The sequence below is a fragment of the Panthera onca genome, chromosome E2, assembly GCF_046562875.1.
Source record: "Panthera onca isolate mPanOnc1 chromosome E2, mPanOnc1 haplotype 2, whole genome shotgun sequence".
NCBI lineage: Eukaryota > Metazoa > Chordata > Mammalia > Carnivora > Felidae > Panthera > Panthera onca.
The window spans coordinates 33,314,908-33,329,187 of NC_138353.1; the positions used below are offsets into that span (position 1 = coordinate 33,314,908).

The 14,280-nt window shown below is 59.1% G+C and overlaps 1 protein-coding gene across 3 annotated transcripts in view; it reads left to right on the forward strand.

Moving 5' to 3' along the window:
• The window catches only part of GNAO1 (G protein subunit alpha o1), a 170,496-nt gene extending 156,879 nt beyond the window's left edge, over positions 1–13,617 (forward strand). The window contains exons 7-9 of one of the 3 annotated variants that reach the window (XM_060651928.3): positions 7,738–7,891; positions 11,064–11,279; positions 12,281–13,617. In XM_060651928.3, coding sequence (XP_060507911.1) covers positions 7,738–7,891; positions 11,064–11,251 — 342 coding nt within the window. In that variant the 3' untranslated portion in view covers positions 11,252–11,279; positions 12,281–13,617. Of the gene's footprint in view, positions 1–943; positions 4,635–7,737; positions 7,892–11,063 lie in introns of those variants that run through there. The other 2 variants (XM_060651926.3, XM_060651925.3) reach the window with 2 other exon arrangements.
• The last annotated feature ends 663 nt before the right edge of the window (positions 13,618–14,280 follow it).

Consider the following 14,280-nt stretch of genomic DNA (forward strand, 5'->3'; position numbering starts at 1 on the left):
GGGCTGTGGCTTGTGGTACAGCGGAAGCAGGCAGGATGGGTCCATCCCCAAGGCTGGTTGGGGGCTGAGGACGTCTGAGTGCCTATGTGTAAGTCCCAAGGACGCTCTCCCTCACCTGTAGCCCAGATCGCAAAAGGAGCTGTGCTCTGGTAGGCCCTCAAGGCCAGGCCCGTGTGCTCATGTGCCTGAGGGGCTGGGACCCCCTTCCAGGTCCCAGGCTTCCAGTCCATACAGCAGCCACCCTAGCCTACCACTGTGGCTCCAAGATCCAGCCCCACTGCCCGGCTGCCCTTAGTCGGCCGTGGGCCCCTACTCTGCCTGGGCCCAGACTCCTGCAGCCTGTGGGGGCCTCAGTGCAAAGCGGGGAGGTCCTGTTCCACTTCTCCCCCGACAGCAGGTGCTTCTCCCGGGCTCACCTGGGAAGAGCAGTGTGGCACTCCCCAGGAAGGTGGCAGAGCCAGGCACTTGTGAATCCCAGGTGGTGACTGTGACAAAGGGGAGGGGTGAGAAGAAGGAGGGAGGAGGCCCAGGTGGGTCACCGACGTCCAGCAGTGGCCAAAGGAGGTGACGTGGGGAGGACCTGTCTGCAGGCTGTGCATCAGCCAGGGGCCCACCTTCTCTGAGCAGGACCCACGGTAAGAACATTTGCATCAGGAGTCAGTGGGGACAGATTTAAAAGGAAAACAGGAGTGTCACGAAACATGACTCACCCTTAATAGGAGCAAGGCACAGTGAGATCTGGTCTTTTTGCTTCATTTCAAACTGGACGTGGACCACTGACTTGCTTGCGTGGCCCCCTGTTGACTTAGCTGAGCCGTCAGGCTGCCCTCCCCCAGTCAGGTTTTCCCCTCAGGGTTGTCAGTGGGAGGTCCTGGCCCTGGGTCTGATGGACACCCTGGTGGCGGCCTCGACTCACCAGCTCCGCACCTGGTCTCTCCTGCAGGCCCCAGTGCCTTCACAGAGGCCGTGGCTTACATCCAGGCCCAGTATGAGAGCAAGAACAAGTCAGCCCACAAGGAGATCTACACCCACGTCACCTGTGCCACTGACACCAACAACATCCAGTTTGTCTTTGACGCCGTGACGGACGTCATCATCGCCAAAAACCTGCGGGGCTGTGGCCTCTACTGAGCCCCAGCCTCACCGACCAGCTGCCCGCCTCCCTGCCTGGACTGCCACCCCACCCCACCCCTAGGACCAGAGCTCCGTCGCCTCTCAGACCGCTCTCTGCACTTGACAAAGAAGCGCCAGCCACTGGCACTGAGGAAGGAGGAGGAAACACCCTCCGTCAGCCGCCCCTCCCCCGGACATCAGAAGGCGTGGTAACACAGGGCCTGGGCCGGGGTGCCGAGTGCCCGCACCACTGGCCTCCGCTTTATCTCTGAGAGTTCTGTCCTGGGGAGAGGGGTGTGGGGGCCAAGGCCACCGTTTGGCCCAGAATGGGCATGCACTGCACTTGGTGACTCATAGTCAAAGTCCCAGGGTCTCCTCCTGTGTGGGGGTGGCTCTGGGCCAGGGTGCTGGCTGGGGTGGGGGCCGCGGGAGCCACTGCTCAGCCTCTCCTGGGGTCTTTTCTGGTCGAGTGCGGCTGCGTCACCAAAAGCCAGGGTGGGACCAGCCCAACCACGTGTGGGTCCCAGGGCTCAGGCCACGGCGAGTGCCTCCCTCCTCCTTGTGCCTGGATCTCGGCCCTCTGGCACGAGCCCCTTCTTCTCTGGACGATCATCCCTCCTTGCACACTTTGGAGGTTCCCATTGCCTTCTGGGGAACCCCCATCCCTGACTCCTCGTAGGTCTGGAAATGCTTCTGAGACTGACTTATTGCAAAGGCACGTGGTTGATGGTCAGAGGGGTCGAGTCCCGCGCCTGGAAGGAAGTCTAGGAGGAGGTGGGAGGCGGCAGGGGAGGGGAGGCTGAGGGGAAGTAGCTCTGGGGTCGACCGGGATGGGGCCTCACCCCCAGTGCTTGCGGGCTCAAGGATGACCCGTTCACTTTCTCCCATCACCTGGGTCTCTGGCAACTGCTCCAGAATGTGAGTAGTCAGTCGTGCTCTCCCTTCTCAGATTCACAGTGAATCTGGCTCAAACCAGCAAGGCCAGGCGGGGGGGCCCCTCAGGCACCGTGTTCTGAGGTTGAGGAGGCCCCGGGGAGGTGTTGATGTGGCCCCTGCAGCCAATAGCGCAGCTTCCTTCTGTCTCGGTGAAGAAAACAGAGTTTGTACAGAGCTGTGGGTGTCCTGCCAGCCCTCAGGGGCAGAGGAGGAAAGACAGATGGGGCCACCATCCTGAGGGGCCCAGACTGGCTCAGACACATACCCACCTCCCCCACCCCCCGCCCCACTTCTCTGGAGAGAGAGTCCTAGAACACCCTGGAGGGGCTTTGCTGCAGAGATTCCTGAGCAGAAAGGGGTGGGGTGACTTCTTTTGGTGACCCAGGCCGTGGCTGGCCTCGGGCAATCAACATACCTCTCCCTTACACCCAGGAGCCTCCAGCGGGCTCACGCCAACACCCTAGGCAAGCCCTGTGTGCTTGTTTGGCAGTCGGTCCTAGGAGTCAGATGTGCCCATGGTAGGGGAGAGGGCTGCCCCTTAAGAGGCCTCTGACCCCTTCCTCGAGCCCTCTGTGCTCTCGGCCTCACTCTGGGCTCTGTTCCTGGACTCCCACTACAGCCCCTGGGCTGCCCCAGAGCCAGGAAGAGCCCTGTGCCAACAGCTCTGGGCTTCTTGGTTCCGGTAGGCACAGAGCTCTGGGTGGTGCGCAGGAAACCCAGGGCATCCTCCCTAGTGCCAAATGCCTGCAGGGATGCGTGCCACTGGGAAGCCACACCCCTCGTCCGGCGCACTTACTGCTGCCCCCGTCCTTGTGGGAAGTCACCGGGCAGCCAGGCTGCAGGGACCAACCCCCCCACCAGCCCGAGCCCACTTCAGCTTTGCTTGCCTTGTTGCGTGCTGGACTTTGCACCAGGTGCTGGGTCGTGGCAGAGGACAGGCCCCTGGAACCAACAGTCTCCGTGTCCTACTGTGAGCAGCCAAGGCCAGTGAGGCCATTTTGTCCAACAGTGAGGACGTAGCAGGTCTTTCCCGGCATCACCCCACCCTGGAAGTGATCTGCTGCGCCCCTAACTCTGCCCCGTGACCCCAGACTCAAAAGCGGCCACCAAGAGGAGGCATGCTTGGACAACCCCACCTCTAAGGCCATTGCCCTGGAGGTGGAAGTCACTGGCCCTCTGGGCCCAGGGTTCTCCATCGGTCAGCTGCCCCCACCCTCCCCTGTGGCACCAGGAGGCTGGAGGGGCAGGTTGCCTGGGGCCTTCCTGTCCTTCTGTGCCCCAGGCTGCCCGCAGTGCTCTCGCCGTCCCACCCTAGCCTGCGGTGGAGTCCTCGGCTAACGGAAGCCCACACGGAGAGGGCATCTGGGACAAAGTTCCCTCCTCGTCCACTGCGTCTCCCATCCACGTCGTTACTGGTGGCTCCAGTATGGGGAGGGATGACTGAGGGTGACAGATGAGTTCTGGCTCCGTCGTGGGTATGGATGTAAGGGGATGATGTTGTGAGTGAGAGACCAGGCATTGGGGGGCGGGGTGGTGTCTCTCATCCATGGTGGCTTCGTGCGTGTCCCCAAAGGACCATGCCTTAAACTCTATGAATGGCTCTAATTTAGCAGGCTGAGGGGAAACGGGATTTCTAGGAGGGACGCCTTTGCCAAACCCATGAAAAGTGTGCCTGCCATTTAGATGCCTGTGGGCAAGTTCTGTGCCCTGCACCGATTGCCCTCACAAAAGCCCAGTCTGGGCCTTCCCGCTGAGAACTGTGGTTCCCCAGGGCTCTCCAGCCTCCCTGGAGGGAGCCGGGCCTGAGGCCCAGGCCGGGGCTCAGTTGAGCCTGTGGCCTCTGGCCTGAGGAGGGCGTGGGCTCCACCCTCCCCGACCCCCTCCCCTGACCAGAGGAGAAAGCACGGCTCTGCGTCTCTCGCCATCAGCCGTGACAGTCTGGGTTCCATGGCCATCTTCCACGGAGGCCTTAGATGCCACGTGCCCTGGCCCTTCCTCTCCCGTCCGTCCCCAGCTGAGCCTGAGGGCCCACAGCCGTGTGCGCCGACTACCCAGGCGCGGTGGCTGAGCCCAAGCAGAGCCACCTCTCCCCCAGCCCGGCTCCCCACCCCGCTGTGGGAACCAGGACACCCAGGCCCTCCGTGACTGCGCTGGGCATCGGTGAGTCTCCCCCAGGGCGGGCAGCAGCGGCGGGGGACCTCCCCACGCGGAACCGCAGCAGGGCAGCCCAGGACCCCTCCAGCCAGCCTTCCCTCCCGCCAGCGTGAGCCCCGCAAGGCAGGGCCCCCACTGAGAGCGAGGGCGTGTACAGTCATCCCCCAAGGGTTGATTCTGCAAGTTTTTCCTGCCCCCGCCTCCCTTCTTGCCGCCCCCCACCCCCAACCTGGCCTCACTCACTCCTGCTCATCGCCTGCCTCCTCCCCACCCGCCCCTACCCAGGCAGGGGTGAGTCCGGGTGCTGCTGTCCCTCTGCGTACAGCGGTCCCCCCTCCCATCCCTGCCAGCGCTGCCCACCCCGTATTAACTGTAATTTTGTAAGAAGAGTGACTTGTTGGTTTAATAAATCTCTAGTCATTGTAATAATTTATTGGCTACCGTAATGTATTTATTAGTCACCTGCCGTTAATAAAAAGTGCCAGCTTTTTCTAGTGCAAGTGTGGTGTGTTGTGTCAGGGCCCAAGGAGCTTCCCCCAGGTGCACCCACATGACACATGTCCTCGTGCCCTGCACAGGCCCGATCCCAGGGCCAGGACTGTGGGCCGCACGGCAGAGGGGGCACACTCGACTGGAGGCCAGAAGGTTTCCGGGCATCCGGCCTGACCCCGCCGACCTCTTGGGATTGTCATGAGCCCACCTTCCCGTCCCAGTGTGCTTGGTGCCGGCCACACCGCTGCCCTGGGGGACGCAGCAGCCGGGTGGACAGAGCTTTCCTGTGGCTGCTGGTGGCTGGTGGGGGGAGACGGGAAGGTGACCGCGGACAGGAGTGGGTGGCTGTTGCCTGGCTGTGACCTCTGGCTTCTTTCTCTTACCCCCAGCGGTGCTGTCTCCACTTTGCGTGTACTGCAGCATCTGTTTTCTCCAGGGAAGCTGGGGAGGACAGGCAGGGCTCCTGGCTCGGTGCGGGGTTCCGGTCAGCGTGCAGAGGGATGGCAGTCGGGCGTGTGCGTGGGGAGGGGGGCTCAGTGCCGGCGCCTCCCCTCCCCACTGCTCTCCCTGAGTCTCCTGGATCAGCCCTCTTCCAAGACTCACTGCGAGACCCTCCCCGCAAAACCGGGTCCGACTGTGCGCAGCGCCTCTCCAGACCACAGACCTTTTCAGTGCGTGTGCCCTGTCCCCTCAACTAGACTGTGAGCTCGCAGAGAGCAGGACTTGAGCTGGCTGTTCCTACCGCCCCGTAGCAGCCCAGCAGAGGCAAATCCAGTCGGTGCTGCTGGGCAGAGCAGGCGTATACGCACACACTCTGCAGCCCTGGGCAGAGGCTGCGGAAGGGCTGAGCCTCAGGCTCGTGGAGCTGTGGGGCCCAAGCGGCTGGCCTGCACTTCTGCGAACCTAAGCTCGGGGGCCCGTGTGCTAAACGGACGCAGTCCCTCCTGGGTTCAGTTCACCCTGGGAATCCCTTCTGGTCCTGGGAGTCCTCCAGCATACGTCCCCATCACATCCTCCGGTGTCTGAAGACCAAAGCAATGCTCGGGACGGTCTGTTGTGCAATGGGCCTGGGGACTGGCCTCTGGCTGCGGGCTTGTGGCTCTCGGTTGAGCAGCTGTGGGACCAGGCAGCTCTGTGTGGTGGGAGGCATTTTCCTATTGAGTCCTTGGGTCGTGGAGCGTCCCTACTCTGTCCTCAGAGGTGACACATCGGGCCTGAGTGTTCCCAGCCCTCAGCAGGGAGCTTCCGTTCACGCGACCTCCGCCCGTCCTCCTCTGAACAGGCCCCGTGGCGCCAGCACCCCCGAGTGCAACGGTGCACGTGACAGGCCAACTTTGGGGGTGCTGAGAATGGAATGTGCTGGTTGGGGCCAGGAGGCTAACAAGGTCATAGCCGTTTACTGGTCCAGCAAAGAGAAGGACAAGGCCGTTCACTGCGGCTCCCAGAGTGGGTAGTACAACCATGCCAGTCGGCTGCAGGCTCCCGAGGGGCAGCGGAGAACTTGTTCCAGCGACTGGCCTTAGCCGTCGGCACAGGGTTTGGGGCTGAGACTCTCACAGGTCATCGGTGTAATAACGCGGTCATGGGAGAGCGGCCGGAGGCGCACAGAGCTGGTCGTGGCCCTCTTCCTGTCTATTCCTCTAAAGGCCGTAGACTGCTCATACTGGCCGGACGAACCATTGCGTTTCGTAAGCTCTGGATCTGGCCCAGAGCCGGGTACACGTCTCTGCTCTTCCGGGCCCCAGCTCTGTCACGTCTCAATGTCCCCTCATGCTTGATGAGGCTAAATAACACGAGGCAGGTGATGTGCTGGGCTGGGTTCTGGCAGAGTGGGGCCCGGGGAGCAGTGGTGGCCACTCCGCCGTCTTCCTCACTGCCTTGTGCTCTGATAGAGGAAGGTGGCCATGGCGAATGAGCCAGAAGCTCACTCAGCTCTTACTGCTTGCGAGGCCCCGGGGATGGGTTCCTCCCCCACGGAATAATGCCCAGTGATGCCCACACCACCTCTCCGCAATGACCTGATTCAGTCTTACGACAGAGGGACAGTGTAGCCTGGAGTTACCCATGGAGCTGAGTGTGGGATGGATAAGTTTCCAGGGCTGGGACAGGGTCCGAGGGGAAAAGGAGTGACCGTCCCTTTCCTTGGGAAGGTACGTTTCACGGAGGAACCACCTTCCCGCGCAGAAATGGCTTTGCTCACAGAGAGACGTGCTCCCCTGCATTCCCGAGAAACATGACCCAAGTCTGTGTGCCCGGTCCTGAGCAGCACAAGTCAGTGCTTGCCCGGGGCAAAAGGCTATTCCCCCTCAGGTTCTGCTTTAATTGGAGTGCCCACGGTGGTCACTCGCTTGCTAAATGGACTTCTGTGTGCAAGGCAGTCCTTTGTGTCTGCATTGCTTCAAACTGCTTGCAGGGTCAGACATGGCTGAGTTTGCCCTGGCCAGAGGAAGTGCGGTCCCCCAGAAGCCTCCCAGGAAGCAGCCCGGGCAGGAGCATCTCCCCAGAGAGGTGGCCCCCGAGGATCCTGGCAGGAGCCTGGCATGACCTCCCCTCCATCCACAGGAGGGGTGGAGAGTCACCGTCTCCACCCACAGATTGGGCCCCAGAGGAAACACCTGGACGGGAAGTGCCGAAGCCCTGCTCTCGGGCCCCAGTCCGGCACCGCCTCCCCCGACCAACACACTCCCACCCACGCAGGCAGACCCTTCCGTGGCGGGGGACCGTGCGATGGGGACAGTCCATGTCGCCCTGTCCTCGGCCCCACCCGGGGAGCCACGGCTGTTCCCAGCCCGGGCTCTGCCATTAGCCCCGAAATGATGGTGTCGGGTGCCCTGAACGCCGAACTGAGCAGCCCTGTGCTGTGACGGGTCACGGGACTACTGTCGCCTTCGGAGGAGCCGTGGGGGCACAGGAGCCCCACCCGAGCTGCTGGGCAGCCCTGTTCTTCTCTCTCAAACCTAACTCTCTTCTTCTCTTTCCCTGTCTCCATGTCTGTCCCTCCCACTGTCTGTCTGGCTCTCTTTCCCCCCGCTGGGGCTACAGAACCGCATGCACGAGTCTCTCATGCTCTTCGACTCCATCTGTAACAACAAGTTCTTCATCGATACCTCCATCATTCTCTTCCTCAACAAGAAAGATCTCTTTGGTGAGAAGATCAAGAAGTCACCTTTGACCATCTGCTTTCCTGAATACACAGGTGGGTGTCGGGGAGGTCCCGCCTCCACCAGGGACCTGGGCTCTTCCAGAGCCACGATCCAGAGCCCGGCTGCCCCGTGGGCTCGGGGACAGGCTGCCTGGCCAGCCCCCGCCGGCCCTGGCACGCGGGCACCTCTGCCCCAGTCGGGCAGGGGTGCAGAGAAACCCAGCAGGGTGGGGGCCTGTTTGGCTCTTCCCGGGACACAGCCCTGGGCATGGTGGGAAATGGACCCACCTGACCCATTTGTGTTGCCATCAAGTGACTCGAGAGTGACTTGACAGGAATCAGGAGGCAGGACAGGACCACAGGCTTCCCCTTACGTCTTGTGCTCACCCTCTAGGAAAGCTCTCCTGCCTTCCCCAGTCTCACCGGTGGCCTCCCCTTGCCCCTGCGCTGGGAGGCTACTGGGCCACACAGCACCTTGCCATGAATTAGAAAGGGTGAACTCGTGGTCTGGGAGGGGGCCCGGGCTGCTTTTCAGCCCCTACCTGCTTGGGTGCACTGTGCCCAGCCAGGTCCTTCCACCCCTCGCCCACCACACCCGTCCCCCTCTCCGTCTCCTCCCCCATAGCTGCCGTCCCCCTCTTCCTACGCCCCTGGCCCTTTCCCCAAATCAAAGCACTCCGGCTCTCTGCAAGCCGCCTCCATCCCTGCCTGCCTTCTTCCGCCTTCTCTGGGGAACGCACCTTCCCTCTCTTCGGGCTCCCAGGAGGAGGCATCACAGATCCCCACGAAGAAGCTCTTTCTGAAGGGGTGGGGAGGTGTCCGGCTGTCTCTTGCCGAGCTCTGGGCCGCTGCTAAAGGCCGGATCGGTGCTGATGGCATACCATCCCTCCGGGGACTGGGAAGCTTCCAGGGGCCCCTGGGGTGGCGACAGAGGAGGATGTGTCACAAGTTGGCTCAGCCAGGAACGCACCAACTGACGACCCTGGAGAGAGATAAGGGCATCGACTCGGCTCCCAGGGCTATCTGGGTCCCCGAACCCAGCCAGATTCCAGAAGAGATGAATGCCGGCCCCTCCATCCATCTCTACTGTGAGGAAGAGTCAGCTCACTCTTGCGTGGGGAGGAGGGCCCATCAGCTTGTTCGGAGCACAGCCCGTCTCCTCACCGATACCCCACACCGCTTGGGAACCTGCAGGGGCCCAGCCTAGGGTGCCTGGGGAAGGAAGGGGTGCGGGCTCCGTCTGACAGACGTCTGCAGCGCAGTCCCCCGTAGGCGGGGTGCAGGCTGAGTCCCTAGCAGCTCCTGGGGCCAGACCGTCCGCAGCTGTGGGCAGGTTGACCACCGGTGCCCCGCCTTTCATCTGGGCACCACAGCGGGTAACAAGAACGCCTAGCACCGAGGGCGGCCATGCGGATAGATGGAGCGGAGCTGGGCGCCAAGCCCACTTGCCACTGTCAGTAGTGTTACTCAGAGGATGAAAACCAAGAGAGGGGGAAGCGGTCGCAGAGGCTAGAGGGAGTCTGGGGGGCGGGCATGGGACGAACCGGAAGGGCCCGGGCCGAGGGGGGCCCTGCCTGTGGCCAGTCTGGCCAGTCTCTCGCAGCCTCAGCTTAAGGTCCGTCGGGACCGATTCGGGTCTTTAGAAAGTTGTGGTGACCGGAGAGGGGCTCGGTAGCCACAAGCCCCAGCAGGCCTTCTCGGGCCAGTGCCACCTTCTCGGGGGCAGGCACAACCCTAAGGCCCTCCCTCGTCCCCAGGGGCCCGCCCTGTGGGACCCCAACCTGGGACACGGTCTGAAGAGTGGTCGGTCTTGGTGCTGCGGAGCACGGGGCTCTCGGTGCCCCCAGAGAAAGTCAGCCTCTGGAATCCAGAAACATCTGAGTTTTCCAGGGCCTCCAGAGAATCCAGTTTGAGTTCACACACCACCATGATGGATGACAAATGGTCACTGATGCAGCGGTGCCATGAACTGCCAAGGCCTGTGGGACGTAACACAAGCCGGAAGGCGGGGGGCTGGTGGGGGCCGCGTGTCCGAGGCAGGCTCGAAGGGACGGCCGGACTGTGCGAGGTGCCATCTCAGCAGATGCTACGAAGCCACAGCTGGGCATCCCCACCATCTGGACGGGGCCCCTTGGGGGTTCTCACCTCCATCGGTGCTGATGGGGTCCACCCTGGTGCTGTGTTCACTAACTTGATGTCTTTGCTACAGCCGCGCCTTTTGCCTTTGGTGCCCTGCCAGTAGTGGGGTTGAAGAGCAGTCTCTGCCCTGACCCCCACGTCCCAGACATCCCCAGCCCCTTACCTCTGACCCCTCCTATTTGCTAATCTGGCCACAGGACCCCCAAGCCCCGGTCCACCCCTGCGGTGCACACCCCCCAGCTGGAGAATGGGGCAGGGCAGACCAAGGTGGGAGGGGAGGGTCTCATCCCACACCCTCAAAATAAGATCAGATCATTTCCATGCTGGCTAGATCCTGGCTGCACTGATGAAAGTGGGGCATCTTCCTGAAACGGGTTTTAGGCAGTTCCACGTTTTGTGATAACTCAAAGTTGTCTACAGGGTGGAGCCACAAAGGTTTGGGTTTTGGCTGGATGGACAACTGTCCTTACGTTACCCACAGAAATCCCTGCCGGGCCCCAGCCAGGATCAAGGGGATGGCCAAGGGACTGTGGAGGGCAGCGAGGCCCAGTTACGCACCGCAAGCCCCCTTAAACTTCCCACCCAGGGGATACCACTGTTCCCACATCCCAGCCCCGCCAGGACGCCTCTCGGGAGAGAAAGCCCTGGAGAAAGGAGGCACGGCCAGGACCCCGGGAGCCCTGGGTCACCACCCTTCAGGGAGCTCTTCTATCAGACTTCACTGTCTTGTTTGTCAGAAGTAGCGGGACTGGTTTAGATCACGGGTGAGTGTTGTGACTGTCAGCCCCAGGGCCCCAGCCTCGGCGTGCTCATCCAGAAAGCAAAAGAGGTGACCTGTGGCCCTCGCCTCCACAGGGCTCCTGGGTAGATCCAGTGTGAAAACAGAGTAAACGGCCTGAATAGGGCAAGAGCCAGGCGAACGCTAAGCTGACGTGGTCTTTAATGTAAAATGCGGCCACGCCTTGGGGTAAGGACCCCGTCTCGTCCTGCTTCCTGGACAACCCGTGACCCACTTCTCTGCCTGTGATCCCAGCCTGCACCACCGCGGCACTCACCGGGGCCCCTGCCCTGTTCTGTCTTGTTGCAGGCCCCAACACCTATGAGGACGCGGCCGCCTACATCCAAGCACAATTTGAAAGCAAAAACCGCTCACCCAACAAAGAAATTTATTGTCACATGACTTGTGCCACAGACACGAATAATATCCAGGTGGTATTCGACGCTGTCACCGACATCATCATTGCCAACAACCTCCGGGGCTGCGGCTTGTACTGACCTCTTGTCCTGTATAGCAACCTATTTGGTAATGATTCCGGCACTCAGAAAAGCTTGCGCGTACACACACACACACACACACACACACCCCACTAACAAATGCAAGTTGGTAAATAAACTTTAAAAAGGTATAACAAGACCTTATATATATACAGATATATATTAAAAATTCTTTTTAGTTTGTATTAGAGCGAGCTTCGGACAGAACTGACCACCATCCCATAGACCATCAGGGGTTTTCTGGGACAGCACGTGAACAGGCACGTTAAAGCGTGCACACTCTCTCACACACACGTCGTGATGGGGGTCCATCCCTTTCCAGAACGGCCACGTGATTTTACTCTGAGACCCATTTCTGTGAGCAGGGGGAGGGCAGAGAAAGGCCTGCCATTAGTCTGGCTTCTCTGCTTCCACCCGCTGAGGCTGCGTTCTCAGTTCTGTCCTGCTCCTGGGCAAATTCCAAAGTCCTTCAAAAAATGGCCAACGCCCTAGGCATCTCCCTACCCTATACTCCCAACAACAGAAAAACTAAGGATGCTTCTCTTTTGGGTGGCGGTGGTTGTTAATCTCAAGAATTTAGAAGAATCATTGCTCCGACCAACCCACTGTCTCCTGAGTTTTCTTTATTCATGTTAACAAGGCGAGAGAGTCGGAGAATGGGAGACTTGGCCTGCTTTCTAGAAGCAGCTGAGGGGAGGGGACACTGAAACCATGGCTGAAATTTGCCTGCAGAGTTGAAGCCAGCCCCCTTGAGAAGGGCTCTCCTCGTAGGGAGCAGGGGACGGCCCCATATGGAGGCCTGACCTGAGTCAGAGGCCTGTGGGGTAAGGCCTCCCAGGGGGCCTGGGCCTGAGCTGGGCTTCCTTGGGGTTCTTAATCCCTGCTGCAATGTGGCCCTGTCTTGCCCTACCCCAACATTATTAAAAAACATTCTAGGGTTTTTGTTTTTGTTTTTGTTTTGGTTGGTTGGTTGGTTTTTGAAATCAAAGAAAATGGTCAGACTGGACCCCCTTATCTCTCTCTCTACAGACTGCTTCACGGACTCTTTGCTGTTGACGTTGATCTCCTGGTAGCATGACCTTTTGGCCTTTGTAAGACACAGCCTTTCTGTATCAAGCCCCTGTCCAACCTACGACCCCAGAGTGACTGACGGCTGTGTATTTCTGTAGAATGCTGTAGAATCTGGTTTTAGTTGAGTCTTTACATTTAGAATTTGAAAGGAAAAAAGAAAAGAACATTTCTCATGTGCTTTGTAGCTTAAAAAAAAAAAAGGAAAAAGGAAAACTCACCATTTCATCCATATTTGTCTTTTTTTTCTTTTCTTTTCTTTTTTTGGAAATAAAGCAGCATACACATCTGCACCCGCACCGCGCCCCCCCCCCACCCCTGCCTGCCACCTCTATCCCCAGCATAGAGGGGCCCCCAGTGCACCCGCAGAGCCACCCCTCCTGGGGGCTTGGGTCCCAGGGGAGCGTGTTCAGGTGGCGCTTCCCAGGGTGCCCCCCACCCCCATGCCCTGCCCACCACCTGCTCCCTCCAGGTTTGCATAGGAAAAGCACAGCTCTGACTGGCCAGTAGCTGCCAAAGAGTACCGAACAAACATATAAATAGAGCCCTTACAGACAACAATTTTCCCACAACCTCCTTTCTACAGATTCCCTTTATGATTTTTCGTTATTGTTTCCATTTTTGTTTTTATTTGTGTCCCAAAGAGCACGATGTATCACATACCGGCTCAGCTCTCATAGTCTGGGAAACGGGGTTGTGGATTTTTTTTTTCCTCTGACACTTTTGCTTCTCAGTCTCTCAGAGGGATGCTCCCTTTGTGTGTGCGCCCCTCTCCGCCTTTTCCTTTGTTCCAGTGACCTGTGTCCGCTCCTTCTCATGTGGGGATGTTTGTGCTGCAGATAAAAAGAACAAAAACAAACAAAAAAAATTTTTAAATACCATGAGATGGAAAAAACAAAAAAAAAATTTTAAAAACAGGTGGAATGTAGTGTTTACACGAAAGCCAGTTTTCATGATCAGTCCTATGTCATTTCTACTTTGACTAGTATCCAAACCCCAAACCTCTTCACGGTGTCACTTTTAAGACTTACTATTTGCTGAAGAAGACCAGTCACGGCCATTTCAGATAAAGAGGAGAGGTGAAAAGACAAAACACACAAAAAAATCAAAAATATGGAAAAAAAAAAACTTGAAAAAAAAGGAAAAAAGAAAAAAAAAAAAGCCCACGGGTCTTTCTAAGCCTTTCTATTCCCAATCGGTGAGGTTTCTGTGATATCTTACACACTGCCAGTCTACTTCTCTGACTAATGGAAAATTCATGTGTAGCTCAATAAAGAGAATGTTTGTCTGTATTCTGAGTCTCTCACCCTCGGGCTTCATTCTGACAGGAGGGGAAGGAAGGGTTTGACTGGGCCACAGACACTGGGGAGGCTGGCGGGTAGGGCTGTAGGTACCAGATAAGGACCTTCTCCCCACCCTCCCCCCCCAAAACCCAGACCTTCTCCATATCCACCTCCCCCCTCAGTGCGGCCACCAAGGGGAGCCAGCTGAGCACAGCCACCTGGGAGCAAGGAGGGCCCAGCGATCGGCCATGCCCACCTGTGGATGCCCTCTTCCTCCTGGCCCCGGCTCCTCCTCACCTAGCTGGTTCGGGAGGAGAGTGGAATTGAGGGCTAAAATGGGAAATAAATGGTGGGGGAAATGAATGGCAGGTAATCCCAAACCTCCCGCTAAGACAGGAACTTGTTTCTTCTGAACCAGTGGTTCTGCAACAGGCGGGGAATGGGTGGTCCTAAGAATGAGGCCAAGTTGCCTGGGTCTTGTGCACCCGAGGGGCCACACCCATCCACTCGGACATCTTTAAAAATATCCCTTCCTGTGCCCGGATACGGGGCACCCACCACAGGCGAATCGCACAGGGCACCTGAGGTCCGCACAGCCTGGCACCAGGAGCCTGATTCTCCTCTCCTCCAGGCTGCAGGCCCCACCACCTCTCCCCTCAGCTTACCAGGTTTTTGCTG